At 62.9% G+C, this 27,918-nt stretch overlaps 2 protein-coding genes across 2 annotated transcripts; one reads left to right on the top strand and one right to left on the bottom strand.

The window, feature by feature from the left end:
• Positions 1-503: 503 nt before the first annotated feature.
• B4GALNT4 (beta-1,4-N-acetyl-galactosaminyltransferase 4) lies at positions 504-23,965 on the bottom strand. Its single transcript, XM_057430603.1, has 20 exons — positions 23,730-23,965; positions 14,607-14,713; positions 12,586-12,696; positions 11,922-12,017; positions 11,512-11,602; positions 11,021-11,121; positions 10,246-10,313; positions 9,771-9,849; positions 8,440-8,506; positions 6,155-6,298; positions 5,819-5,928; positions 5,480-5,580; positions 4,843-4,925; positions 3,009-4,254; positions 2,328-2,635; positions 1,899-2,052; positions 1,488-1,560; positions 1,241-1,394; positions 834-960; positions 504-636 (listed from the first exon to the last, which is right to left on the bottom strand). Exons 1-20 carry the CDS (start codon positions 23,878-23,880, stop codon positions 522-524), a joined length of 3,486 nt encoding a protein of 1,161 aa, XP_057286586.1. The 5' UTR covers positions 23,881-23,965; the 3' UTR covers positions 504-521.
• Positions 23,966-26,794: 2,829 nt separating this feature from the next.
• Positions 26,795-27,873, top strand: LOC130610576 (dispanin subfamily A member 2b-like). Its single transcript, XM_057430582.1, has 2 exons — positions 26,795-27,033; positions 27,664-27,873. The coding sequence occupies exons 1-2, from the start codon at positions 26,839-26,841 to the stop codon at positions 27,871-27,873; spliced, it is 405 nt and encodes a 134-aa protein (XP_057286565.1). The 5' UTR covers positions 26,795-26,838.
• Positions 27,874-27,918: the final 45 nt, after the last annotated feature.

Raw genomic sequence — 27,918 nt, 5'->3', positions numbered from 1 at the left:
CAGCCCCTCACGCCAAGGGGCTTTGCCCCCCATCCCTACGGCCACGGCAGCGGGTCCCCACCCCGCAGGGCAGAGCCAAACCCCTTCTCCCCCCCTCCACGGTGGCTCCACAGGAGGAGGGGAGGGTTTGGGGAGCCCCAGGGACCCAAATCCCCCTCCTGTGGGTACCGGAGCCCCACAGTGTGCAGCCTGACACCGGAACAAGGTGCTGGGTGTTTGGGGGCGACCCAGGGAAGGGCGAGCACCGGCTGCGGGTTCGGGTACCACCTCCCACCTCCAGCATCCCCAGCTCCGGGATGAGCCTCGGCTCCATCCCTCCCCCAGCCGGTCCCGGCGCTACTGAGTTAATAACTGCGGTTCTGACTACGGAATTAGACCCTTATACAAAGACCTCCCCGCTCCCCCCCTCCCCGGGACACCCGCGGCGCGCAGCGGGCACCGGCAGCGGCCGGGCTGGGGACGAGCGGGGCGCCCATGGCCTCCGGGGCGGCGGGGGGGGGGCAGCGGCTCCGGGCCCCGCGCTAGTCCTTGGGCGGCTTCTTGCTGCGGGCGTTCCACATCCCGCGCTTGGAGTGGTGGTAATGGTAAAAGTTCCTGAGACGCAAGCGCTCCACCTCCAGCCCGCTCTGCAGCACCCTGCGCCGGCGGGCGGACAGCGCTCAGCGGGGCACGGCTCGGAGGCAGCCCCCCCCCCCCCCCCCCGCCGCCCCGGCCAGGCTCTGCCCCTTCTCCGCCACCCGAAGGAAGGGAGCGCGGGTTCCCCATGGGATGCGCCCCCATCTCCAGCCCTCCCCAGGGTCGGGGCTGCTGGACATCCCCCCCCCCGGTCTCACCTGTCCAGGAGCTCCCAGTCCTCGCCGCCCCAGCGGTCTCTGAACTCCTCCGTGTTCATCCCCCCCACACGGTCAAAGTCCGACTTGTAGATGCCGAAGAGGCCGAAGCCGTTCACCTCCCAGTAGCCTGGATCGGGAGAGCAGTGAGGGGACCCCCAGATCCGAGGCCATCACTTCTGCGCTCCCCCCACTACCCAGGCATGCCCCATCCCAACCCCTTTTCCCATCACTGCTCCACCTCCCCGAGTGTGGGACAGCCTGGTTTCGGGGAGCATCGCACCCAGCGCCCCACAAGCACCCTTGGGCTCGAATCCCATCATCGTAGAGCAGAACAAGCACGTGGAGCCAAATGCAACCCAAACCATTCTCCAGGGGGAAGGTGGGGTGACGGGGGGGGCCCCGCTCACCATTGGGCTCCCGGGGGGAGCTGCCGCAGCTCAGGCGCATGACGATGGGCGCATAGGCCAGCTTCCCCTCCACGCAGTGCTTCCGGATGCTGTCCAGGATGTTGGAGGGGAAATGGATGTGCAGGTCGCAGAGGAACACGATGCTGTGCCCGTCCTGCGGGAGGGGACAGACACGAGCAGCAGGATCAGGGTGAAACAGCTCCGGGAGGGAAGCCAAGGTCAGGCTTGAATCCTCTCCCCGGCTCACCTCGACCGTGTCCACGCCAGCCTGCAGCCCGGCCGAGCGCTCGAAGTTCCCCGTGCGCCGCAGGTACTGGTAGCTGAGGGCAGGACAGGACAGGGATGTCAGTGCTGGTGACCAAAGGGACTCAGCCACGAGGGGGACAGGGACCACTGGCGAGGGCAGGGGACCTTCCTGAAAGCCTACAACTCATGCCAAGGGTCCCCGCATGGAGGCAGAGGAGGTTTCTGCACCCAGCTCCTCACAGAAAGCAAGTTTAAACCCCCAAGAAGAGGAGGAAAGGGGCAGCAGACAGACCCGTGCTGGGGTTGGGAGGAGAAGCAGGTTGAGTGAGCCATGTCCCACCAACAAGGAGCCCCCAGACCCCCATTGGTGCCCTGTGGGAGCACAGTGGGACGTGGGGCTCGCGGTGGGTACCGGGGCAGATGCGCATCCTGCAGCGCCTTCTCCACGTCCATGTCCTCGCTGTCAAAGTCCACCAGGATGACGTTGAAGTTGGGGTCCTTTGTGGCCCCGTACAGATGGGCCATGTCCGAGATGAACTGCTGGACCCAGCGGGCTTGGTTCTTCACTGCAAGACACGGCCACAGACGTCCCTTAGGCTCACCATTGGGGTCCCAGGAGCACCCCATTGTCCAACCAAACCAACACCCCTTCTGATGGGAAGCAACAACCTCAGCATCCCATTGGAAGCCATAACCTCAGCACCTCACTGGAAGCCATAACCTCCTCCTCCTTGGGCCAGCCTGGAGATGCAACTGGGGAGCAGAGGGGTTGCCCTCCTGGAGGATGCTGAGGGCAGTGGGAGCAGCAGAGACCCAGGAGACGCATCCTGCCATCACCTACCGGGTACCACGAAGTGCACCATCACGTCCTGCTTCCAGCTGAGCCGCAGGGGCCGGCACAGGATGGGTTTTCCATAGAGGATGCTCCAGGTGCTCGGCGGGGACTCGGTGGCCCCCAGCGCCAGCCCCTCGGGGTTGGCCTCGGCGCTGTTGTCCTGCTTGTCCTGGTGCAGGAGGACGTAGACGTACTCGGAGAGCCGCACCGTGCGCTGCCCGCGCTCCGCCAGCTCCAGCTCCAGCAGGTACCGGTTCCCCCGCGCCGTGTCCCGGCGCTTCTCCACGTTGATGATCCTCAGGAGGGTGTAGATGCTGTGGGGAAGAAGCAGTGATGGGTTCAAACTGAAACTGGGAAATTCAGGTTAGATTGGGGCAGGAGCTCTTCCCTGTGAGGGTGCTGAGGCGCTGGCACAGGGTGCCCAGAGAAGCTGTGGTTGCCCCATCCCTGCAGCGTTCAAGGCCAGGTTGGACACGGGGGCTTGGAGCAAGCTGCTCCAGTGGAAGGGGTTGGGGTTGGAACTGAAGGAGGTTGAAGTCCTTTCCAACCCAAGCCTATGATCCTATGAAAGCACCATCACGAGCTCTGCTCCCCGCAGCTCCCTTGCTCAAGGGCCAGCCCGAGCCCCCCCTCCAAGGGTGAACACGCATCCCCCCGGCTCCCACCCGCACCCTGCTCCCTCCCTACCCTCCGTTCTTCTCATTGAGCCTCTCCATGTACTGTGCCACCACGTCCACCACCTCGCTCTCGCTGAGCTGCAGGTTGCCCGACACGTTGCAGCGGAGGTCGTTCCAGTCGGAGCGCAGCAGCTCGAAGTCCACGGCGCTCACGCTGAACGTCCGCTGCCAGTTGATGGAGTCCTCCAGCCAGCTCTGCTGCAGCTCCCCCCCCTCGTAGCTGTAGTCGGACACCTCTTCCTCCTCCTCCTCCTCCTCCTCCTGGCCCTTCCCCTCCTCCTGCTGGGACGCCGTCGTTTCCGACACCTTCAGGAAGGACGTCACCAGCGTCGCCTCCGAGGAGTTGTACCCGGTGGTGGCCGCGGCCCGGCCCGGGGCAGGGGTTGTCTCCTCCTGGGTCTCTCTGCTGAAGAGCCCCTGGGTGCCCAGCGCGAGGAGCCCGGGCAGCGCCCGCCGCTCGGTGCCCGGCCTCGGCTCCCACCTCCGGCCGCCCGCACGCGGGTTCTTCTGCCCGGCAGCGCCCCTCTCCCTGGAGATGCTGCTCAGGAGCCAGGGGCTGCGGTGCCCAGGCACGGCACGGAGCTTGCTGGAGGCGACGGGATGCTTCTGAGGGCTCCTGGAGTGGAGATGGACCTTCTTGAGAGGCTTCGGGTAGAGGAAGAGGCCGGGGAAGGCCGGCTCCCGGGCCGGGGCTTTGCGCTTGCCCGGCTGCAGCCGGGTCACGTAGACCTTCTCCTGGGGTTTCTGGGCCTTTCGGTCCTCCCTGGGTGCTGCAGCCCCGCTGGGACCCGGCGTCCTGGCCCTGCCACCGAAGACGGGAGCAGCGCGGTGGGGTTGGAGGCTCACGGCCCCGGCACGCTTGGAGGATGCCGGCAGCCCCAGGTCATCCTCCTCGCCCTCGCTGGGATCCTGGGGCAGCCAATGGAGCATCCTCCCGTGGACCTGCCCCGGCACGGGGCCCTCGTCCTCCGCTCCATGGAGGCCGGGCGCGGGGCTGGCGCTGGGCTGGTGGGAGGTGCTCCCCCTCCCCGCCTGCCCCGGTGCTTGGGGCACGGCCTCATCCCGGGCCGGGCCCTGCCTGTGCCCGAAGCTGTAATAGTCCAGGTCATGGCCATAATCCCTGGTGACCGGCGGCGTCTCCTGCCCCTTGGCTCCGGGTACCGGCACGAAGCTCCTCTCCTTGGCTTCGGGAGGCGGGTCTGTGGGCTCGGGGCTGTCCGCTCCTTCCTCCTCCTCCTCCTCATCCTCGAGGAAATCTGGAGAGCAAAGGCAGAGATAAACACCCAAGGGGCCTGGTGCTGGCCCGAGGCAAGGAGGCAAAGCCTGTCCCAGCAAGAGATCAACCTGCGGGGTGAGGGACGGAGCTGGTGGGCACTGAGGGATGCTCGCCAGGGCTGGCAGCTCCAGGCTCTGCCCATTGACCCCCCCAAACCTTGGCTGCACCTTGGCACCGCTCCCATTCCATCCCAGAGCAGACCCAGGGCAGCGGGGCCAGCTTGAAGAGCCCGGCTCCTGCATGAGCATCCCCACGCTCCATGCAGCTGCAGCCCTGTGGAGCCCTCCCTGCTTTCCAGCCCAGAAGCAGATACACAGATTCAGGAAGCAGCGAGGGCAAATCCCAACCCTGGCATCCCACTTCCCGTCCCCCACAGCGCTTGTGGCCGAGCCAAGTGGGAGGTAGGACCACGGAGCACATGGAACAAGCTGCTCCAAGCAGCTCCCTCCCGGAGCCCGGGCATCACTGGAGGCATCCCAAGCAGCTGCATCTCCAAGTGGATGGGTTGCTGGGCAGGATGCGTGCGCTCAGCCCCTGCCAGCGCTGCCAGCGGGGAGCAGTGACTCACTGTCTGCGTTGAGGAAGAGGAACGGGCGCTGGCGTGGATCCTCCTCCTCTTCATCCATCTTCATGTACTTGTAAAAGCCAAACCTGGAGAAGGAGGAGAAGGACGAGGGCCTGGAGATCAGGGAGGAGCGGGCGGGAAGGGACGTGCTTGCACACACGTGAGCTGCTCAGTGGGGAACAGACCCGGCTGCAGAGCAGGCACCGGGACACAGCCTGGCTCCAAAGGGAGCTGGGATCCCAACATCACGGAACCGTGGAATGGTTTGGGTTGGAAGGGACCTCAAAGCTCCTTCAGCTCCAACCCCTTCCACTGGAGCAGCTTGCTCCAAGCCCCTGTGTCCAACCTGCCCTTGAGCACTGCCAGGGATGGGGCAGCCACAGCTTCTCTGGGCACCCTGTGCCAGCGCCTCAGCACCCTCCCAGGGAAGAGCTTCTGCCTTATCTCCAACCTGAACTGCCCCTGTTTATTTGAACCCATCACCAGCAGGAGCACGGCCGGGTCTGAGGCCAGGATGTGCCCCAGAGGTGGGAAAAGAGCCAGCCTGGAGGTGGCCCTTCCACGGGGGACGGAGTCTGGGGACACACGGCTGAGGAGGCCTCGTGTCAGCGCTGTTCCTCCACCCAGCCCCAGCACTCACTTCTCCAGGTAGAGGGGGGACTCCCGGTAGAAGCACTTGTTCTCCGTCTCCATGTGGGTGAGGCGCGTGAAGTCGTTGGGGTACACGAACGAGAGGTAGACCTGGGGACACGACCACGGCAACGTCATGGCTCGATCCAGGCATGGGGCTGGGGCAGGACCTGAGGCCCCCAGCAGCGAGGGGACCCCCAGCACCTCAAGCACCCCGTGGGGCTTTGGGCTCCAGCGAGAGCCGCGTTCTCCTGGGTTTTAAGGGGTGGAAACAGCCTGGCCCGGGCTGGGGGCTTCGCTGTGACCCCCACGGGCGCGTGGCCCCATCCCGCTATGGGGAGGCACTCACAAATTGCAGGCCCTGGTAGCGGGCGATGGGGAAGTCCTTCACCACGTAGGTGGGGCTGTAGGCACAGGGCACCAGCACGTTCTCCACGCGGGAGGCCTCGATCGCAGGGGCTGAGGAGAAGCAGCAGCAGCTCAGCCCCAGGCCGTGTCCTGCCACCCCTGTACCCAACCGCACCGCAGCCTGCGGCCCCTGTAGACCCCAGCAGAGATGCTCTCCACCCTAGAGATGGGCAGCAGGGTAGGAGGGATGCTCTGGGTGCCTGCGCCAGCCAGGTCCTGTCTTTTCCTCCCCCAGAACCCCCCAGAGATCCATGAGGATCCCGTCCCAGCCGCTTACTGAGGAAGAAGGTGTCCCTGGGGTCAGATTTGAGCATGTCAGCCCCGTGCTCGTCTTGCTGAGCCTCCCAGAGGTAGCTCCCGCTGTGGCTGGCCAAGGTCTGCGGGATGTGCTCCACGTGGTTCATCTTCAGGGACGATTCATCTGGGGAAGGCAAGGACAGGGGCTGAGCCCCACAGGCACAAAGAGAGCTTGGCCCCAGGAGCAGCCTCCAAGGTGGCACTTCCCAACCTCTCCATCCCTCCCCGCCAAGAGGACTCAGAGGCTTGGAGCCAGCCCAGAGGAGGCCACGAGGATGCTCAGGGGCTGGAGCAGCTCCCGTATGGAGCCAGGCTGAGAACACTGGGGCTGTTGAGCCTGGAGAAGAGAAGCTGCGTGGAGACCTCAGAGCAGCTTCCAGTGTCTGAAGGGGGCTACAAGGGTGCTGGGGAGGGACTCTTCATCAGGGGCTGGAGCCATAGGACAAAGGGTAACGGGTTCAAACTGAAACGGGGAGTTCAGGTTGGAGATAATGAACAAGTTCTTCCCTGGGAGGGTGCTGAGGCGCTGGCACAGGGTGCCCAGAGAAGCTGTGGCTGCCCCATCCCTGGCAGTGCTCAAGGCCAGGTTGGACACAGGGGCTTGGAGCAAGCTGCTCCAGTGGAAGGGGTCCCTGCCCGTGGCAGGGGTTGGAGCTGGAGGAGCTTTGAGGTCCCTTCCAACCCAAACCAGGCTGGGGTTCTATGACTGGATTCTGCTCCCAGGGGAACAAGAGCAGATGCTGCAGGAGGCAAACCCAGCTCCTCAGGCTCTCCCATGCTCACAGACCCCGGGACTGATCAGCCTAACGATGACTGCCATCAACTGAGGAGCACCGGAGGACAAGGGTACAGCTGATGTCAGCCCGGCTCCCACGGCATCGCTCACCAGGCTCAGGGACGAGGGGAGCTCTAACCCCAAGGACACAGGAACCACAGCCCCAGTGCAGGTGACGGCAAGAGGAGCTGGTTGTGCCTCTGCTCGGGGCTGAGGTGTCACATCACCCCTGCCATCCAGCCGCAGCACCTCCCGCAGGGGGTCACCGCGCTCCAGTCACCGCACCGCGCTCACAGCTGCCTGCCCCAGCACCAGCCCGGCCTGCTGCAGAGCTGGAGGGGAGGAGGCAGCTCCCCAAGCTGCAGGATCCCTTCCCCAGCCCCACATTCTGCCTGCCGCAGGGAAAGGCTCCCCAGACGTGTCTCTTGGTGGCTGAGGTTGGGCTGCAACCCCTGGGAAAGCCTGGGGAAAGGGAAGGGAGGAGGAGGCTGGGGGTGCTGCTGGCAGCCCCTGCACCATGGTGATGGGCTCCCTTCGAGTGATGTGGCTTCACCCTGGGATTCTGCTGGACTCCAAGGGAGCTGGGAAGCAGGAAAGAAGCATAAAGAGGCAGCGCTAATGGACAGTGGTTGTGGGGGGATTTATCCACACATCATCCATCTCACGGGCACCTGCATCAACAGCAGCGATACCCCTCCATCCCTCTTCTCCTCACTGATCCCTGCTGCTGCCTGTCCCCTCCTGCCTTATCGACACCTTCCAGGCCGTGATTGATGACCGGCCCCAGCGCACTGAGCACTGGGGCAGGACCCATCTATCACATCCTTTCTCACTGCCACGGAAGGGGCAGGAAGCAGAAGATCTATAGATTTAATTAAACCTTGCTCCATCCATCCCTGCGCTCACAACAGCTCAGGGCCAGGCCACGGAGCCAGCCCCCCATGCTCTCACCAGCAGGGATGAGGGGGGAGCACCAGGAGAGCTGTGTTTCTGTGCCGTGTCCATTCTTAGGAGGGTCAGAGCATGCTCCTAGCACCGTCCCTACCCACTGCAACCCCTTGCTCCCAATGGGGCTCCAGGAAACCTGGAGAGGGGCTTGGGACAAGGGCCTGTAGGGACAGGCCAAGGGGAATGGCTTGAACCTGCCCGAGGGGAGACTGAGCTGAGCTCTTAGGCAGAAGCTCTTCCCTGGGAGGGTGCTGAGGCGCTGGCACAGGGTGCCCAGAGAAGCTGTGGCTGCCCCATCCCTGGCAGTGTTCAAGGCCAGGTTGGACACAGGGGCTTGGAGCAAGCTGCTCTAGTGGAAGGGGTTGGGGTTGGAGCTGGAGGAGCTTTAAGGACCCTTCCCACACAAACCCCTCGGATTCTAGGATCTGATTTCCCAGGACCTGGTTTCCCCCCCATGCTCCGGTGCTGTCCCTCCCCTGCACCAGCACAGAGCCCCCTGAGATGCTGCTGCCGTGGCTGCAGACGGACACGCTGGCTCTTACCTGTGTACAGGGAGATGTAGGAGGAGTCGATCACTTCGAACTTCAAGCTGGGGAGGAAAACTCGCCACTAGGAAAGAACAGGACGGGATGGGGATGAGTAGGAGGGTGCCAGGGGTCAGGGTGCAGCCGCTGACCCCGCACCCTGCGATGGGTCCTGCCCCGTCCTCTGCTCCCGGGATCTGCCTGCACTGATCCCACTGGTCGCAGGTGGCACCAGTAACCTCATAGGAGGCAGCGCAGCCTTGCGGGGGGGGCAATGACACCAGGCATGGAGCAGGGAGGCCACAGCACCCATCAGGGCCACAGCCAGAGCCAACAGCCTCCCCTCGCCCGCAGGGCTGCACACACACATCAGGTATGCACTGGGTCCAGAGGGTCCCCGCCGCCGCCTGCACTCAGCCCATGACGTGCATCCTAAAGGCATTTCAGGAGCCTTTGTCTGGACAAGCCCTGAATTCCCTGCAGGAGCCAACGCTCTGCTCTGCTTTCCCGGAGCATCTGAGGCTTCCCCCCAGCAAGAAAACCTCCCTCTGTTTGTTTGCACAGCAGCAACTCGGATCCTGTCAACCGGGGGGAGGCTGGAGCCCGGCGAGGGCCCCGCTGGTGCTGAGCAGCAGAGCGGCCAGGAAGGGCTGTCCCCAGCCTCCCGGCTGCGCTGCTGGCCCCAGTCTGCCTCCAGTGATTGATGATGCTTGGGAGAAAGGAAACCTTTGCAAGGGAGCCAAGAGCTTCCCCTCCCAAAGCCAGCTCCTGACACACGCTCGGGGCTGTGCCAGGGCTGCGCAGCCAAGGCAGGCAAGTTCGGATTTGAAACTCGGGGTGTCTGCAGGGGGGGAGGAACAAGGGACCCAGCTCCATCAGCTCAGCTCAGCCGTCTGACCCTGGCGCTGCTGGGTGCACACAGCGACCAGGACCTGCCTGCCCCCGTCTAACACAGCCTGGGCTCCCCTTGCCTGTGGCAACGGGCTCCTCTGAGAGGGACCTTCCACCTCTGCCAGCCCCTCTGCAGGAGGCCAGGGAGAAAGGAGAAGGGACGGTGCTGGAGCCTGGAGCAGAGGGAGCACATCCCATTCCAGGAGCACATGGGGCAGGAGCACGGGGAGGGACAGCAGGGTCTTTAGCTCCCCAAAGGCCATTGGAATGAAAGGATTGGGTGAGCACGGAGAGGAGCTGCCTGTGCCGGGCGCCCTGTGCAGGAACAGCCCAGGGAGATGGGAGATGAGCCAGGGATCAGGGCAAAGCGTTCCAGTGTGCATGGGAAGAGCCCCGGTGCTGGCTCCTGATGGGACAAGCCCTGGGAGGAGCATGGGGTGGGGGGGGCATTTACTCACCCCAACTTCCACGTGGTCTGAACCCCGGTCGTCTTGTTTGTGCAGCAGCTCGAAGTAGTAGCGCCTGGAGGACATGAGGCTGCGAGAGGGAGCAGCTGGTTAGGGATCACGGGGTGACACTGAGCGAGGCGATGGGGAGGAAGGAAACCTTTACAAGGGAGCCGTTTCGGGAAGCCCTCCCCGTCCTGCTCACACCAAGGCTAAACCTCGCTGGGGCAAGGGGTCAGCAGCGTGGGGTGGGCACTGCTCCCCCATCCCACTGCGGCTCCCGGAGACCAGGGGACCCCCATCCCCACCTCATCGTCTGCAGAGCTGGCTGGGGCCCCCAGCGCCTTCCAGCCATGGGCCTGGGGGCACGGCGGGTTGAGCCCTGACCCCTCCTGCCTTTTGGGAAGGGGCCGTGGGCAGGGTCTAAGCCCTGGGAGCCCCAGCTCCATCCTGCTGGGATGGGCGGCGGGAGCGAGGACGCACTCACCGCAGAGGCTTGGACACTTGAGAGCTGAACTTGGTGAACTCCCCCGGCGCCGTCCACTCGGTGCCCAGCTGGGGAGGGAAGCGCGAGCACGTGAGACACCTCCAGGACACCAAGAGGGCACAGAGCCCGAACTCTCATGGGATCTCTCCTCCACCGCCATTGGGCACCATCCTGTGCTGCTCTTCAGGCCAGGGGATACCTCAGGAGCTCTGCCCCAGGGCCTCCTTCTCCCAGGCTGGTGGCATTCGTGTCACAAAAGCTTGTCACCAGCCAAGAAGACCCCCAAAAGCTCATGGCAGACCACGGGGTGTCCGGTTATAGGAGACAGCACCAAGAAAACCCAGCGGCAAAGATCAGACCTCCTATTCTGGGGCATAAGCTGGTCTTTGGTAGCTACAACCGGGATGGGACCAAGGGGCTGATGGTCCTTCAGAAGCCAAAGCAGGGGCAGAGATGGGACCAGGCTGAAGAAGCCCAGCAGTTCCTAAGGGGATAAAGAAGCAGGAGCTGCTCTGGCCAAGCCCACACAGACCCCGTCCTCTCCCTGGAGGAGCTGCTGAGGCAGCACAGGGACCTGCAGAGGGAGAACCTGCGGCGGCTGAAGAGCTGCCACGGGTTTGAAACACCCTTAACTGAGCACTAGGGATGCCCAGGAGGGCCCCGGGGTGGGTTTCAGTGTGCTGGGAGCGAGGCCCTGAGGGAGGAGATGCTCTCGGTGGGAGCTGGAGCATTCCCAGCATGGGGAATGGCAGAGGGTGCCGCGGGACACACGTACCCTGCCCACGAACGCCACGAGCCGGGAGTTGGCCGGGCTCTCATCGGAGCTGAGCCACAGCTCCGAGTTGTCGTCAGATGCCACGGAGAACTGGAAGTCCGCTAAGGAGAGAGAAGGAAAAGGTCACCACAGGGAGATACAGCAGCCCAGGGGCATGGGCTCAGCCCCGGAGCATCGCTGTGAGATGGGGAAGCAGGGATGGAGGGATGGATGGAGGGATGGATGGACGATGAATGGATGGATGGATGGATGATGAATGGATGGATGGGTGGATGTCATGGGGCCACCCAGACCCCACATCTTGGCTCTGTCCTGGATGAGATTAGGGCTTCACCTGCCTCTGAAGCCACATGGGAAAAAGGTTCAGGACCCTCCTGCCTGAGAGCCAGATTTTGGGGCTGTCTCCAAGAGCCCTCCTGTCTCTGGGAAGGGGAAGGAGGCAGCTTCTCCACGTTGCTGCAGGGGAGCCGAGGCCAAGCTCCATCACTCACCATCCTTGAAGGGGTGGATGTAGCCAAAAATCCTCAGCCCGTAGTTCTTCCACTTGGGTGACACCGCCAGCTTCTTCACTGTGGTGCGGGTCTGCAGAGGAGACAGGGACATGACAGCATGAGCAGCTCATGCCCAGCCTCATGCTTTGCACCAGCATCACCCAGCCCATCTCCTCCTTGTTACCGCAGGGTCCCGTGCCCCTGGCACCAGAGGGGACATGGAGGTCCCACCAGCACCCACCTCTCCCTCCGTCCCTGCTCTGCTGGGAACTACTTGCCCCAAACCCAACCCAACCGCTTGCAATCAAAGGTCTTGAGGAGCAAGCCCAGAGCCAGTGCAGGTCCAGCAGCATCCAGAGTGGACAAGAAGACCCTCCCTCTGACCCAGCACCATCACACCAGGGACTCACGTGGGGAAAGAGTGGGAAATGGAGGTTCTTCCTCAGGTGCCTCACGGCGCCTCCACACCAGTCTTCGAAGACGTGCAAGTTTGCCTTCCCCTTGTACTGCAGGATGAGAGGGAGACGAGGGGGTCCTCCTCACATCCCCCTCCCCTCCAAGGACTGCGCCAGGGCAGGATGCTGAGCCCCACGGGTGTCACCTGCCCGGCCTCAGCTCTCCTGCAGTGACACTGAGCTCCCATCCCTGTGCCAGCCCCAGGGCCACAGCACAGGCCCCAGCAGGTAACCCCCTCCTGCCACTCCCCTGGGTCCCAAGTGCACTTGGACGTGGGCTGTTGTGTGGACACCAAAAGCCCAGCCCCATCCTTCACTCACGCCCAGCACCCATCCCACCGGCACAGCCAGCACCAGGGGACAGGCTCCGTGTGGATCCAGCCAGAGAAGACAGGCAGCAGAGTGAGGGCCTGATGCTGTACCCGAGGAGGTGCCCTCATGGGTACCATGTTGACCCCAGGATCATGCAGAGCCCCCAGGATGGGTGATGGAGAGCAAGGAGGAGGATGGATGGAGGTGGCCCTGGAGCCTGGCATGCTGGGGGGACAGGGGCTGCCCAACAAGGGGCCAGGTGGCCCTTCTCCTCCATCATCCCCTTTGCCGCTCCCTGCCCACCTACCTGCTCATTCCAGGACAAAGGCTGCTTGGTCAGGTTGAGCTTGGGGCGCGCGGTGGCTCGGCTGGACCGGGAGCCTCTGGAAAACCATCCCTCCAAGTCCTGCCCATCGCTCTGCCCAGGAACAGGAGGGAGAGATGAGAGATGGGAGATGAGGACCAGCCCCGCAGTGGCTGCAGGACGTCTCCCTACAGCACACATCTCATTTGGGGCGTCGAGCGCTGCCAGACCAAGGGGGGAGCTTTCAAGGTTAAAGGCAAAGGAAAGCAGGGGCAGGAGGAGGCAGGAAACATTGGCGCAGTGTCCTGGGGAGCAGGGTCAGAATGTTCCAGCTAAACTCGTTTCCCTTCCTCTGCTGAGGAGAGACTGCTCCAGAACAGGGAGTCTTCTGTTCAGCTGAACGTTCAGCTGGGCTGAGGAGCTACTGCAAAAGGAGTGGTTTGGGCTCCATCTCCAAAGGGGCAGAAGCAGTCCCTGTGCTTACCCACAGGCAGAGGAAGTGGGATGTTTAAAGGGAATTAAACATCCAGTCCCTTGTGTCTCAGAGGCATCAAGTGAGCATTCACCTGCCCCCAGCTTGCTGAAAGGGTGACGGGTGGCAAGGAAGAGCCCACCCAGAGCATCCTCCTTTCCTCCTGTCGCAGGGGGACCTGGCCCATGGCAACCCACACTCAGCATCACCCTCTCCGCGGATGGACCGGGGGGGACACGGGGATCCCTGACATCTCTCTCAGGAGGATTCACCATCATCATCCTCCCCCATGGCCTCAGCTGGGCAAAGAGGGACTGTTCCATCACCCAGACAGCAGAGCCCAGGTGGGAACTGCGGCACCGCAAAGCGCTGCCCTCGGGATGCACTTAGTGCCAAAGACATCACTAGCTGTCCTGGGTTCAGCAGTAGCAGTCATGTTTCTCCTCCTTGGTAGCTGGTGCAGTGCAGTGTTTTGACTTTCGGCTCGGGAACAGAGCTGATAGAGATGTTTTGGTTTGGCCAAGGACTTTGTGAGCCTCATGCTCTGCCAGGGAGGAGGGGAAGCTGGGAGGAAGCAGAGACAGGACACCTGACCCAAACTGACCAAAGAGCTATTCCATACCACACGTCATGCCCAGGATGTAACTGGGAGTTAGCCGGAAGGGCTGAGAGACTGCAGGGTTGGAGGAGGTATCGGTCGGAGCTTGGTCGGGCTTGGGGGGCGAGTTATCGGTCAGCTGGTGGTGAGGTGTTGTATTCTGTTCCCTTGTTATTTCCTTTATCATTATTATCATTGGTGGTAGCAGTAGTGATTTGTGTTATACCTTAGTTACTAAACTGTTCTTATCTCAACCCGTGGGAGTTGCGTTCTTTTGATTCTCCTCTCCGTCCCTCCGAGAGCGGGGGGAGGGCAAGAAAGGGGGGGAAGTGAGCGAACGAATTACCTGACTGGGTTTAAACCACGACACTAGCAAAGAGCCCAAATGAGCCATTGACATCCCGAGGGGGGAGCGCTGCCCTTGGGAAGCAGCGGAATTGTGCCGTGCTCCATGGAAGGATTCACCCTCCTCCCGGCAGAGCTGAGGGGTGATTCCTGCTGTCCCCCTCCTCACCCGGCACCAGCTCGTGCCTTCTCCAGGCACCTCAATGTCCTCCTTTGTCTCTTCCCCAGTTTATGAGGAGCTGGGATCCATCAGAGCAGGGCTCTCCTTCCTCCCGCATCACCCTGCTCCCCAGCCAGGCACAACCAGCCTCTTCCCCTATCTCTCACGCAGCCCGAAGCTGGTTCTGCTTCTGGCACAGCTTACACAGGAGGGCAGCGCCGGAAGATGCCAGACTCCTCCCGGAGGAGCACAGACAGGGCAGGATGCGCAGGGCACCACACACGTTCCACTGGCACCTCGGGGATGCTCTAACGCGTGCTGCGGAGCGGACCCAGAGGCTGTGCCCCCCCTCCCCGCCCCGGCCCCGCAGGGCACGGCTGGGAGCACCCTTGGCCGGCCGTGGGGCACAGGAGCAGCGACCCGCGGGTCCCCCCCGGCTCCCCCGTTACCGCCGGCTCCTCCTCGCGGCTCTCGCTGGAGTCCTCGGCGGTCCCGCGCCGCGCCGCTGCCGGCGGCCCCCGGGCCGGGTCCGTCACCTCCGGCGGCCTCTCGCCATCTGCGGGGCATGGAGTGAGAGCGGCTCCGAGGGCTCCCCCCGGGGCACCCCTCCACGGGACCCGCGCCCGCACGGGAAGGGCAGGCGCTGCCGCCGCCGCGAGCAGGGGGACCCGGGGCCGCTCCGGCTGCACCAAGCAGCAGCTTGCAGAGCTCATCAGCACCAGGTTTAATTGCGCACACACACACACACACACACACACACACACACACACACACACACACCCCACCGCTGCCCAGCTCTCGGCCTTTACGCAAGACACGGCCGGATGAGCTCCTGTGGGATCGCCTCCTCCTCCATCCTCAGGGATGCATCCTCCTGGAGCATCCCGCACTGCCCTGAACACACCGGCTCCCAGCCGCCCCCCCCGGACATATTGTCTCCAGATCCATCTTCCCACCCCAACACCATCGTGAAGAACTCAACAGACCCATCACATCAACTGTTACCGCGTGCTGCCTTAATTATTCCCAACCTACAGAACCCATCACTTTCGGGCTGCAGAGTGGGTGCCTCTGAACCCTTCAGACAGACACCCCAACCCTGGGGGGATGGAGGGGGTTTGCAGCTCTGGTACACAGCATGGAGCTTCAAACCAGCACCAAGGGATGATGAATGCGATGCTCAGAGTTGGGTGTCCAAGGGCCACCACCACAAACACCCATGGGTCCCCCCCAAAACCAGCCACCCCTTTATCACAATACAGAGGAGCCCCAGACACAACAAGCAGTGGTGCAGTGCTGTCCCCTGGCCATGGGCATCACCCAAGGGGATCACCAAAACCCTCCCAAGGCTATGGCAAGCTGCCCCCCATCCTTCCCCAGCCCCTTCCTCCAACCCCCATCGAATGAAACAGCCCCTGTGGCTGCTGCAGTGGGAGCAGTTGGGTGCCTTCAGACCCCACAGCCCAGCGAGGAGGGCCTCGTGGTGCCCCATGACACGCTCCAGTGCCATTAGTATTCCAGCGGCAGCACAGCCAGCGTCTCCTTGGAGATGGCAGCACAAATCCCATCCCCTCCCGAGGACAGGAAATCCAGCTCTAAAGCCCCTTCTTCTGCTCTCAGCCATTCTTCAGCCCTGGCAGCTCCCTGACTCCCTCCTCCCCTCACCCATCTTCACCCCATCCCTCCTCCCCTCACCCATCTCCATCCCTGCATCCCCACGGAGGACGATGTGGAGCACTCCAGGGAGCGGTGGGACTGGATCCAGTACTGGTCTCCTCTGCTCTCAAGGACCCCCATCACTCCTAGGGATGCTCAGCAGCGGGAATAAAGCTGATCCTCCCTGTACCGAGGCCACAGATGCCGCTGCTCTGACACAGAGCACTGGGGACAGTGTGATTCCCCCCTCCCCACGCTGATCTGGGGATTAATCACAGCAGTGAGGAGGAGCTGAATGCTCCCAAGGGACCTGCTAAGGGATGGATGCAGCAGCTGGATCCGCAGTACCCACAAAGGGTCTCTCTCTCCTGGCCTTGGGGCAGATGAACCTGTCTCCCATGGGATTTGCCAGCTCAGCATCCGTTTGTGATGCCATCTGGGGGAGCCACGCTGCAAGTCCCGTCCCCAGGATGAACTAACTCCAACACGGGCTTCTGCTGCCAAGCCCCAGGTCCTGGTGAGCAAACCTGAGCTAGAAGAATCCCAGGCTGCATCCTCAGGGATGGGGTGGACACAGTCACTCCCCTCTGGGTACCACACCTGGGTTTGGCACTGGGTAAATAAGAGATTTGATATAAGTTGGAGGAAAGGGAGAGAAAACATTCCCTGCAGCACGATCCATCCTTGGAGGGTCCCAGGACCCAAAGCCACGATCTCCTGCTCACCTTCCGTCTTCACCACCCAGCTCCATCCTCAGCAGGATGCTCAAGCAGCTCCTCTCAGCCACTAAGGGAGCAGAACAAGGCTTGTGCTCCCTGCCCAGGTTTGTGTCCAAGTTAAACATCACCGCTGCTCTGATGGGGTTTGAGTAACCCAGGCTCAAAGCCCGAAGGCCTTCAGTGAAACCCTCTCTTCTCCAGGTGGGGAGGGAAGCGCTCGCATCGAGAGGTGCCGCATCCCAGGAGGAGCAAAAGCACCAGCCAGGCCCCAGGAAAAGGCTTCTGGGCTCTGCACTGAGCTTGTTCCCTGCTATTTAAATGCTGGATGGGAAGGCCAAGGGCAGCCCTAACCAAACACCCAAGCGCTGATGAGCCTGTGTGGGAACTGGAACTGAACGCCCTTGGCAAGGGGAGGGAGAGGGCACCGGGTACCAATGAGCATCGCTTTGCTCCTCCCTCCCAAAGCACAGAGACCCTTTGGTCTGAACCTCACGAGAGGAGCAGGTCAAGGGCCATGAGAAGAGGAGGAGAAAGCAGCACCGGGAGGAAGGGGGTTGGTTTCCCCCGGCTTTGTTCTCCCTTTGCATCCCCCAGCACCACGCGGCTGCTCCCCAGCATCCCCGGACACAAGGACACACAGGCATCACCGTGCAACAACCAATCCAGCAATAAAACTGCCTCCTGCTCTCTCTGAGGGACCACAAAGGCCACACAAAGGCAGGCAGCGGGGGGGGAGAGAGGATGGGGGAAGGTCTGGAGGATGAGCGAGGGACCCATTTGTTCCAAGACGGCATCACCCGGAGGGATGCTGCATGGGGATGCATTAAGAGCTCTTCCCAGCGAGCACAGAGCGATGCTGATGCTGTCTGAGCCGTGAGCAGGGGCAGGAGCTGCACACGCCATGGAACCAGCCAGCTCTGAGTCACAGCAGCCTCCAGACAGTGAGCCAGGGCCAGGAGCAGTGCTCGGGATGAGACAGTGGGTGCAGGAGACCAAGGACCGACCCCATCACGCAGCACAGAGACCGGGTTTCCCCTTCCCCTGTGGCAGCCGCATCCCCCGTGCCCTGGGGAGCACAGAGGCCCTTTCACACCGGCTCCTGCCCCAGCTCCCCGCAGCTCTCACGCGAACACTGCCCCTTTCTTCCCTTGCCTTTCGGAGACGGGAGCTCTCCGGCAGCTTCCTGGACGCTTCCCAAAGCCTCCAACACGGCTGGAGGTGCCCCTCGTGTGCTTCCTCCTGCAGCTCCCGACTGCTCCTAACGAGTGCTCCCTCCACGCTCACTGCTCCGCTCCCAGCACCCGGACCCAGAGCCTGAGCTGCCCTGGCACGGAGGAGAGGAGCTCACAGGAGCATGGAGTCCAGCCAGGCCAAGGGCAAGGTCCTGCTCCTGCACTGGGGTGATCCCAGCAGAGACCCAGGCTGCGGGACATGGGATGGAGCCCGAGGAGCAGGACTTGGGCTGCTGGGTGAGGAGCAGCTCCCCATGACCCTGCTTCAGTGAGCGCTTGAGCCCAGACCCCCCCCGTGTGCTGGGCTGCACCCCCAGAGTGCGAGCAGCAGCTCAGGGAGGGGATCCTGCCCCTCTGCTGCGTGAAGGGAAGACCCACCTGCAGCCCTGATCCAGCTCTGGGGCAGTAACAGCGCTGCCTGCCAGGAAAACCCCAGGATGCTCCCGGCTCCACAGCCCCGGGACACGGCCCAGTGAGAGCAGTGACACGGACGGGGCCGAGGTGAACGGGGCTCGCTGCCATCACAGGGGTGCCGGGGATGCATGAGCTGGAGGAGCGAGGGATTCTACTCCCGTCTACCCCAAACCAATTCATTTCAAGCTCTTTACCCTGCCCATGATGTCCGTCTCGGGTGCAGCAATGGAAATCGATGCGGATCGCTCAGGGCTGGCAGCAGAGCTGCCATGAGAGCGCTCGAGCTGACAAACAGGCTCCGGGAGAGGCAGCCCCGGCGCTCCCATGCTGTCCAGGACACACTCAGCTCAGGGTCCCAGGTCCTTCCTACACACCAACAGCAACCGGATCCTCCCCACTGACCCCAGCTCACATCTCAGCACCCTCTGCCCTCCAGGCACCACCAGCTCCAAAGGAGCCGGAGCAGCTCCAGCGGGACCACACACTCACCATGGAATCCCAGAGCGCTTTGAGTTGGAAGGGACCTTAAAGCCCATCCAGCTCCAACCCCTGCCACGGGCAGGGACCCCTTCCACTGGAGCAGCTTGCTCCAAGCCCCTGTGTCCAACCTGGCCTCGAACACTGCCAGGGATGGGGCAGCCACAGCTTCTCTGGGCACCCTGTGCCAGCGCCTCAGCACCCTCCCAGGGAAGAGCTTCTGCCTAAGAGCTCAGCTCAGTCTCCCCTCGGGCAGGTTCAAGCCATTCCCCTTGGCCTGTCCCTACATCCCTTGTCCCAAGCCCCTCTCCAGCTTTCCTGCAGCCCCTTCAGGCACTGGAGCTGCTCTCAGGTCTCCCCTTCAGGAGCCTTCTCTTCTCCAGGCTGCCCCAGCCCAGCTCTCTCACCGCTCCATCACCACCACGCTCCCTCAATTGCTCTTTGATGCTGGAGCCAGCGGCACAGGATGGGGCTGTGACTGCAGCCACGCAGCTGGCACTGGCACGGGATGCACTCACATCCCTTTGGACACCAGCAGTGAGCAAATATCACATCACACCAGATCCCTCGGGATCCGTGCTGGATGAGGGGGTGATGGGTCCTGTGATACCATCTCAACTGCATCATGGCACAGCCAGGCTGGAGGAGGAACATGGTGCAGCCAAAGGGCCTGTCAACACAGCGCTTGGCCAGCCGGGCCTTCCAAAGGCCCCTTTTCCATGAGGATCTGCCTTCTTCCCAGGCACAGAGGAGGCGACAGTGACCCCAGCTGCAGAGCATCAACAGCTCCACAGTTAAAGGAGGCTTCAAACGGAGCCCCAGGAGGAGGAAAACAGCACAGAATTAACTGTCAGCAAAGGCTCACATGAAAGGGGACAGGGATGTGCTTTAGCGGTTGTTTTATGTCTTTTCATGTTCTTAAAAGGCTTTAAGCTGCCAGGACTTGAAGAGCCTCTGTGGCTGAGAAGCAATGAAGGGACAGAGCTCTGCTCACCTCTCCTGCTGTCACCAAGGCCCAGCGGGACCCGTGGACATGTCCCACATGGACACACGTGCCAAAAGCATCCCCAGTTCCAGAGGCTTCTGCAGGGACCAGAGCGACAATCACATCCACAGCATCCATCCTTCCCCTGGGGAGGGACCACACAGCTCCCAACGGGACAAAGCAAAGGGTGAAGCATCCCTGGGAAAGCTGCATCCCTGCTCCTGCCCTTCACACTCAGGATGAACCCCCAGGGATCTGCTCCCACCCTCGGCCACCCCAAACTCTAGTGTTTTAGGCAGGATCCAAATCCCTTTCCCTGGTTACAAGGGGAGATCTGAGCTCCCCCCACACCCTGTGGGCAGGAGGATGGGCTCCAGCCCTGAGCACAGCTCGGGGTCCCCACACGGTCACTCCAGATAGCTGTGGCCAGAGCAGAGACAGGACCAGGACCAGGACCAGGCACCCTGCGCCATCCCACCCTGGGGTGCTCACGGCAGCATCCGGAGGGCAGCTCAGGATAAACCACCCCACACAACCCACTTGATTTCATTTCACTTTACCAAGCCCTGGAACCCCCCACATCTCCCCCAGCTTCAAAGGACTTTCTGGGGACCTCCCACAACTGCCAAGGGGACCAGGTCTGGGGGAGGTTCAAAGCCTCGTGCCTCTTAAGAGCCAAACCGGTGCCTTTGAACCACCCACAACAGGCACGTGCCAAATTTTTCTCATACTTCTCCCCCATCACCTGCCAAAGAGCCCCAAGACACCCCCAGCCCCTCCAGCCAAAAGATGGGGCAGCTCACTCCTCCATCCATCCATCCATCCATCCATCCAACTGCTTCCCATCTGCTTATGCTCAGCAGGGCCAGCGCAGTGACAAAGAGCACAGATGGAGGAAGGGTCCTGGTGACACCAAACCAGCCCCTTCCCCTGGCTCCAAACCCTCCTTTCAGGCAGCTTTCAGCTCCAAACCTTCCCTTCCCCGGCACCGAGGGGTTGTCCGTCCAGGGAATGCTGCCTTGACAAGCAGAGATACGAGAACGGGCGATGCCAAGAGCAAGGGAAGCAGCACCAGCTCCTCACAAACCCCGCTGCCTTCCTCTTCAAAGGGCTCTTTCTCATCCTCTCCCCCCCTGCTCCCGGCACCCCTGACAAAAGGGATGGAGCCCCCCGCGGCCGCAGCGCTTCAGCCTCCCAGTTAAACCCCGATCACCACAATCGCTGCCCGGAGGGGCCGCGTTATCCCTGCAGCGGGGGGGACACTGCTGTGCTCATCCCAAACCTCCTCCCGGCTTGCGAGACCCCGAAGGGCGATTCCCCAGGGAGGGATGGGAAGGACGAGGCTCTGCGGGCTGAGCCGAACAAAGAGCATCCAACCACCACAGCCCGTGGCTCAGCGCAGGTTTGGGAGCCCTCTGGATCCCACACAGCGGGTCCCTGCTCCCACACGCAGAGGCTCCTCTCTAGGCTGAATCCACAAGGATGCACACAGCCAGCTCCAGGTGGTATCAAGAGGCCCAAGATGGGTTTTCCTCCCGAGCGGCCTTGCTTTAGCCATGAATTAGCTTCAGCGTCCCCCGGGATGCATCCTGTGCTCATCCAGTCCCAAACCACCCCAAAACCCAGCCCCCAGCACCACCAATATCCCACATGCCCCAGGGGGATGCCTGCAGGAGCAGGACCAGCCCCTGCCAAGAGCCACTTGAGGTTTTCACTGGCATTTTTTCCCCCTTTCTTCCCACCTGGCACACCAGCATTCCCACCCCATCACCTCAGCGTTTCCAGCCGAGAGAGCACCGTAATGGCCTCATTATTCCAGATGAGGAATCTGTGTGTTCAATTAGGCAGAGAAGGGTAATTATCTACTTGTAGAAGATGAGGACAGGGGGAGTTTCTCAGGGCACCAGCAGTTCCCAGCCAAATTCCCAGATGCTCTGGCTCCATGTGGGGTTGCCATGGGGCACGGGGACACTGGTACCCCAAATAATACCACCCCATCTTCACTGTGCTCCCCCAGACCCCACTGTCAGGTCCCCCCACATCACACTCCTCACCCCGCGCTACTGAAGAGCCTCATGCCCAGCACCTTCAGCCTCCAGGACATGCATCTGCTGGTGACACTTCATCTAATGAGTAATTAACCTCTGTGTGATGAGGTCCCAGCAGCTGGAGCAGCCTCAGCAGCAGGTTCTGGCTCATGGTGGCCAAAAATCAAATCCCAGTTTCTGAATCTCAGGCACCTTCTGGTGCACAGGTCCCTGGGGTGATGCTGAAGAGTCCAGCACCCTCCCCAGATCCAGGGATGAGCACCCCACCCCATCCGTATGGGATCTGGGACCAGCACACACCAGAGCTCCCCACAGCAGGTCCTGGATGGTGAGATGCCATGGATTGAGGAGGAGGAGGAAGGAGACAGGATCCAGGAGGGCGCAGTGACCCCCCCGGTCCTCCCACTTGCACACCCAGGGATACCCACTAAGCCCGGGGAGCATCATGTACTGGGTTGCAGCAGCAGGACCAGGGTCCATCTACGTGTGACCAAATCCCTTCCCCAGCCTCCACCTATCCCATTCCCTTCCACCAGCCCCTCTCCACCACTGCACCTCCAAAAGCCTCCATGGGACCTAAACCCTGGCTTTGCCCCACGCTCACAGGGCTTTCAGCCCCCCAGTGCAAGCAGCAGCATCTCCCTGAGCACGGAAAGGCAGGATCCAACCCAGGCGAGGTCCAGCTTCCCCTGCAGAAGCCACAGCAGCAGCACAGCCCCCTTTGGAGCATCCCGCGGGATAGGCTGCGATGCCGGGCACGTAGGGAGGAGGTGAGGGAGGGTAGGAACAGGGCCCAGCACCTCACACACCCCCCCCCCCGGGCAGGCAGCGGCACACGCAGGCATCGCGCCGCGCATCCTCCCGTGCCAGGAAATCCTGCGGTGCCGAAAGAGGAAGAGCTCGGCCCTGCCTCAACCGGGACAGCCCGGGATGACCCAGGATAACCCCGGGCAGCCGCTTTGCGGTCAGACCGCTGCTACTTGTGGCTTTGCCATGAGGCTCGACCCTGCAGCGGGGAAGGGGAAGCAGCGGCGCAGCCTCCCCGCAACCCCTCCTCCGCGGGGATGGATGCACGGTCCCTGCTGCTCCGATCGCCGCTATCCCCATTTCCCCTTAAGGCCCCGAAATCTGCAGGATCATGCCGCCGCTACGGTGGGAAACTTCGGGTTTCCCAGCTGAGAGGCTTCACCAGCCTCCAGAGCTGCTCCGTGCGCCCAGGGAAGCCATTCCCCGCCATTCCCTGCCTAAATAAGCACCAGCTCTCATTCCTTCCTGTTTTTTTAGGACAAACCCCGTAAGTTCAGTCCGAGCAGAATCGCTGCAGCTCAAGTTTCACACAGCAAATATTCCATGGAGTTTTATGTCCCCTCCAAGCAGCCCAATGAGGTCTGCAAGGGTAAAAAAGGGAGCAATTCACCACAAAGCGGAACCGCAGGGCGCCAGCACCTGCCCCTCGGAGCATCCCGGATCGCATCCCGGGCGTCCAGAGGGTCGGAGGAGGAAGGGGGTTATTTGGATAGGGAGGCACAGGATGAGAGAGTGCTGGGCAAGGATGGGCGAGTTGGGTTGGGTTTGCCCCTTCCAGGCAGCGACAGTGGCTATAAATGGCCTCTTTGTCATCGCAGCCAAGCGGCGGGCGGAAAAACGAGGCCGGGGCCCCTCGAGAAAGGGGATGAACCCCCCCCCCCAAGCTGTTTGGGGACCTTCCTGCGTCTCCCCCGATCCCAAAGGCACAAGGGCAGAGCACGAGGTGCCCGCGGTGGGGGCCTGCTCTCCCCAGACCCACCCGGGTGATGCGGGATGGACCCGCCCTGGGAGGAGGGGTTTCACCTTGGGGGGGGGGGTCCCACCTTGGGGGCGCTGGGTGAGAGCGGAGTTGGGGGGGTGGGTTCAGAGAGCCCAGCGCCTTGGGGGGCATCCCCCGCTCTTTGAGGGGGACCCCAAACCGCACCGAGGGGTGATGGGGATCGGGGAGTGCCCCCCGGTGTTGCCCCCCGCCGTTAAAGGGAGGGTCGACCGCCTCGCCCCCCCTCCCCGTTACCTCTGCCGTAGGCGAAGGGGAGGCGCAGGGCGCGGCCCTGGCGCACCAGGCTGATGTGGAGGTAGGTAAACCACACGGCGAAGGTGAGCAGCACGAGCAGCAGCAGCAGCTTCAGCTGCTTCCGGAGCTTCTTCACCGGGAGCCGCGGCATCCTGCCGCCCGCATCGCCGCCGCCGGCCTAGCCGAGGCCCATCGGGCCCCCCGCCCGCCCAGCCCGCTCGTTCCGGGCCGGCCGCGAGGGCAGCGGGGCGGCTCGGCGCGGGGACCCCCGGCCTCCCGGGGCATCGCCGCCGGCCCGTGGCGCCGGTACCGCGGGTGGGGAATGAATGAGCGGGGCCGGGCGGGGCGCGGCGCGGGTGATGCGGGACGGGACCGCCCCGATGCCGCCGCAGCCACGCCCCCTCGGCCCGAGCGACGGCACCGCCAGCCAATTGCGAGGCGCCCAGCGGGGGCTCGCAGCCAATGGGAGCCCCGCGAGGGAGGAGCCCGCGGAGCGCCGCGCGTCTCCACGCCAACGGGCCGGCATCCGTGCGAGGGGCCGCGGGCGAGGCCATGCGGGGCGCGGGGGGGGTTGGCTCTGTCCCTGTTCCCGTTCCCACCCCGTCCATACCCGTGCCGGAGGGAGGGACGGGAAGGACTCTGCGAGCGGGGCAGAGCCGGGGGGGCGGCGGGATGGGTAACACGGGCCTCGGTGGGGCCGCCCCCGACCCGTTCCCCCCGCGGCGGGGATGGTACGTTCCGGAGCGGCCGTGGCAGGGCCTGCGGAGCCCGAGCGCCTCGGGTCCGGTCTGGGGGTGTCTGGGACCCCCCCTCACCGATGCGAGCATCCCCGCCCCGCCCCGGTGGGTGCAGGGATCCCCCCGACCCCCTCTTGCGGGGATCACTTGGGGATGGGATCGCCGTGGTCCTCTCTGCTGGGTGCGAGCATCCCATGGGAACGGATGCAGAGACCCCCACGGGCATCGGGAAGTGCGAGGGCTGGAGCTCGCCCTGTGCAAAGCACAACGCTAATTAACAATAGGGCTTAATTATGCCCGCGGTGACCACGGCCTCGCCGCTGCTGGTGGCGGAGTCACGGACCGTGTGCCTCGGAGGAGCCGCTCCACGGCTCCGGGGTCGCCCGTGCACAGCCAGGCTGAGACCGGCCACAACTCAGGTCACCGATGCAGGGGCCGGTTCTTGCCTTGGCAAGAGAAAAGAGCGGGTTGGTTTCGTTTCCGGCTCTCCCTCCCCGCCGCACAATCCGAGGCAGCTCCTCCTCCTCCTCGCGGCTCCGGAGGGGGACAAAAGCCGGGGGAAAATCAGTTAATAGAGAGAAAAACCACATCCAGAGCTGGGAAACTAGAGGGCACCAGAGCTCTGGATCGCTGCTCTCTGAGCGCCTTCCCTCGCAGGGTAATTAGCTGATAATTGAGCCCAGTTCAGCCCAACCGGGATGAAAGGCACCGAGCAGAGAGCTCGGTCCCGTTAGGGAGGAGGAGGAGGCCGGGATGAAGGGGATCTCTGCACAGTGGATGTGGAAGAGGCACGTCTGGTGAAATGAAGAGGTTGTTTCCCCTGCTTCTTGCACCTCTTCAGCACGGGGAGCAGGAGGCCACTGGTTGTGCAGCCTTCGCTCATAGGACCTCAGTTCAGCCTCTTCCCACCCCACCAGAGGCCCTGGGGTGGGGGGCAGGAGGTTTGGGAACGTCGATGGGTCATCCCGAAAAATTCATGCTAATGGAGGGAAGTGGGACACAGTGCAGAACAACAGAGCTAATACCCATGCACATGCAGGGTCCCAGCCTGACCAGAGCACCCCAGATGTGCCTTTACAGAGGGCTCTTACACCCTCCCAGTGCTCCAGCAGTGATTGGGCTCATCCCCAAGCCCCGGTGTCCCTGGGGTCCATCTTGCTGGAGTTACTGTGATCCGGGATGTGTCACAGGGATAGGATGCTGTGGGATCCCGCCTGTCCTGGGACATCCTTTATCCTTTGAAGACAGCCTGAAGCTGCTGAGAAGCAAAGTCCTGCCCAGGGCCGGGCTGTCCTTTGGTTTGGTTTATTTAAGCATGAACAATCCCAGAGTTGCCTGTAAAATTTTATTACCTCCTTATAGAATACGGTGAAGATATACAACGAATTAAAGTGCACTAACAAAGGTAATACTCTGTCATACTACAGAGGCCCATCTGTGCAATAGCTTCAGATGGGAATGGATTGAGAGCAGCCTTGAGGAGCAGGACTTGGGCTGTTGGGTGAGGAGCAGCTCCCCATGTCCTGGTTTCAGTGTGCGCTTGAGCCAAGAGCCCCCCCGTGTGCTGGGCTGCACCCCCAGAGCGTGAGCAGCAGCTCAGGGAGGGGATCCTGCCCCTCTGCTGCGTGAAGGGGAGACCTGAGAGCAGCTCCAGTGTCTGAAGGGGCTGCAGGGAACCTGGAGAGGGGCTTGGGACAAGGGATGGAGGGACAGGCCAAGGGGAATGGCTTGAACCTGCCCGAGGGGAGACTGAGCTGAGCTCTTAGGCAGAAGCTCTTCCCTGGGAGGGTGCTGAGGCGCTGGCACAGGGTGCCCAGAGAAGCTGTGGCTGCCCCATCCCTGGCAGTGTTTGAGGCCAGGTTGGACACAGGGGCTTGGAGCAAGCTGCTCCAGTGGAAGGGGTTGGGATTGGAGCTGGAGGAGCTTTAAGGTCCCTTCAACCCCATGAAGTTGTGCCCCATCGGCCTGAACCACTTGCACTGAAATTCCAGCAGCCGGCGTGGGGGAGCTGGGCTGTGGGGCTGAAGGCTGAGGGAAGGGGGCTCCCTGTGCCATGGGGACGGGACCTTCTTCCGGGTTTCTTTGCCAAGCACCCTAAAACGCTCGAGGTTGTCCCCAAACGCCTCCCCCCCCCCCCCCCGGGAGGGGACAGAGGGAAGAAGAGAGCAAAGAAAAAGGGGGCAAAAAGGGGGTAAAGGAGGGGCCATGGAAGGAAGGGGTGGAGAAAACAGAAAACAGCAAAGGGGGAGGGGGCACAGGAAGGGGGGGGCAGGGGCAGGGAGGGACCGCCCCGCCTCGCACTTGGTCTCGGGGAAACGAAACCGAGGAGCCCCGGAGCCTCCCCCGGAACCTTCCCTGGAACCGCACGCGGGATGGAGCGGTCGCGGGCGCCCTACGAGCCGCTGCCGGAGGCGCTGGACATGCAGGGGCTGCCTCAGAGCGCCGTGATACCGGTGGAGGGCCCCCGGGAGCCCCCGCCCCGAGACCACCTCGTCTGGTCCATCTGCACCACGCTGTACGCCAACGTCTGCTGCCTCGGCTTCATGGCGCTCGTCTACTCCGTGAAGGTGGGGGGGCATCGGGGAGGGGGTTCCCATCGGGGGAGGGCGTGGGGAGCCCGGGCATCACCAGTCCGGTGGGATAGGGGCGGCCCCGGAGACCCCGCTGAGTCTCCGACCGCAGGGAGACCCCATAGAGTGCCCCGAAGTCAGGGAGACCCCATAGAGCCCCAACATTGGGGTGTCCCATAGATCCCACAGAGCCCTCACGGACCCACAGAGCCCCCAGTCCCAGGTAGCACTATGAGCCTCACAGAGCCCCAAACACGAGAGCACCCAAAGCCCCCCCATGGCCCACTGGCCCTGGCTGGAGGCTCTGAAGAAGGGGTCAGCACCTTTCCCATCCACTTGCAGCCTTGAGCCCCCCGAGTGTCCCCCTCCGTAGGCTCCCCCCAACCCCACATTGTCCCTTTCACCCCATCCCCACTGACTGTCCCCTCCATCCCCACTGACTGTCCCCCCATCCCCACTGACTGTCCCCCCATCCCCACTGTCCCCTCCATCCCCACTGACTGTCCCCCCCATCCCCACTGACTGTCCCCTCCATCCCCACTGACTGTCCCCCCCATCCCCACTGACTGTCCCCCCATCCCCACTGTCCCCCCCATCCCCACTGACTGCCTCCTCCGGCTCCCCCAGTCCAGGGACCGCAAAGTGCTCGGTGACTACAGCGGAGCGGTGAGCTATGGATCCACCGCCAAGCAGCTCAACATCACTGCCCTGGTGCTCAGCATCGCCCTCGTCGCCCTCGCCATCTTCATCGTCATCCTCGCCGCCAATGGCACCATTGCTGCCATGAAGAGCTTCATGAACGAGCAGGAGCATCAGCCCTTCTATGGCCCCACTTAGCCCTCACAAGTGCAGTGACACCTCCCTGGAGCACCCTGGAGCCTG

Source organism: Pezoporus wallicus, unplaced genomic scaffold, assembly GCF_028554395.1.
Source record: "Pezoporus wallicus isolate ANWC-B61680 ecotype Strahan unplaced genomic scaffold, APGP_CSIRO_Pwel_v1 contig_8824, whole genome shotgun sequence".
Taxonomy (NCBI): Eukaryota; Metazoa; Chordata; class Aves; order Psittaciformes; family Psittacidae; genus Pezoporus; species Pezoporus wallicus.
Note: the sequence above shows the minus strand (reverse complement) of the source record. Positions and strands in the feature narration are given on the sequence as shown.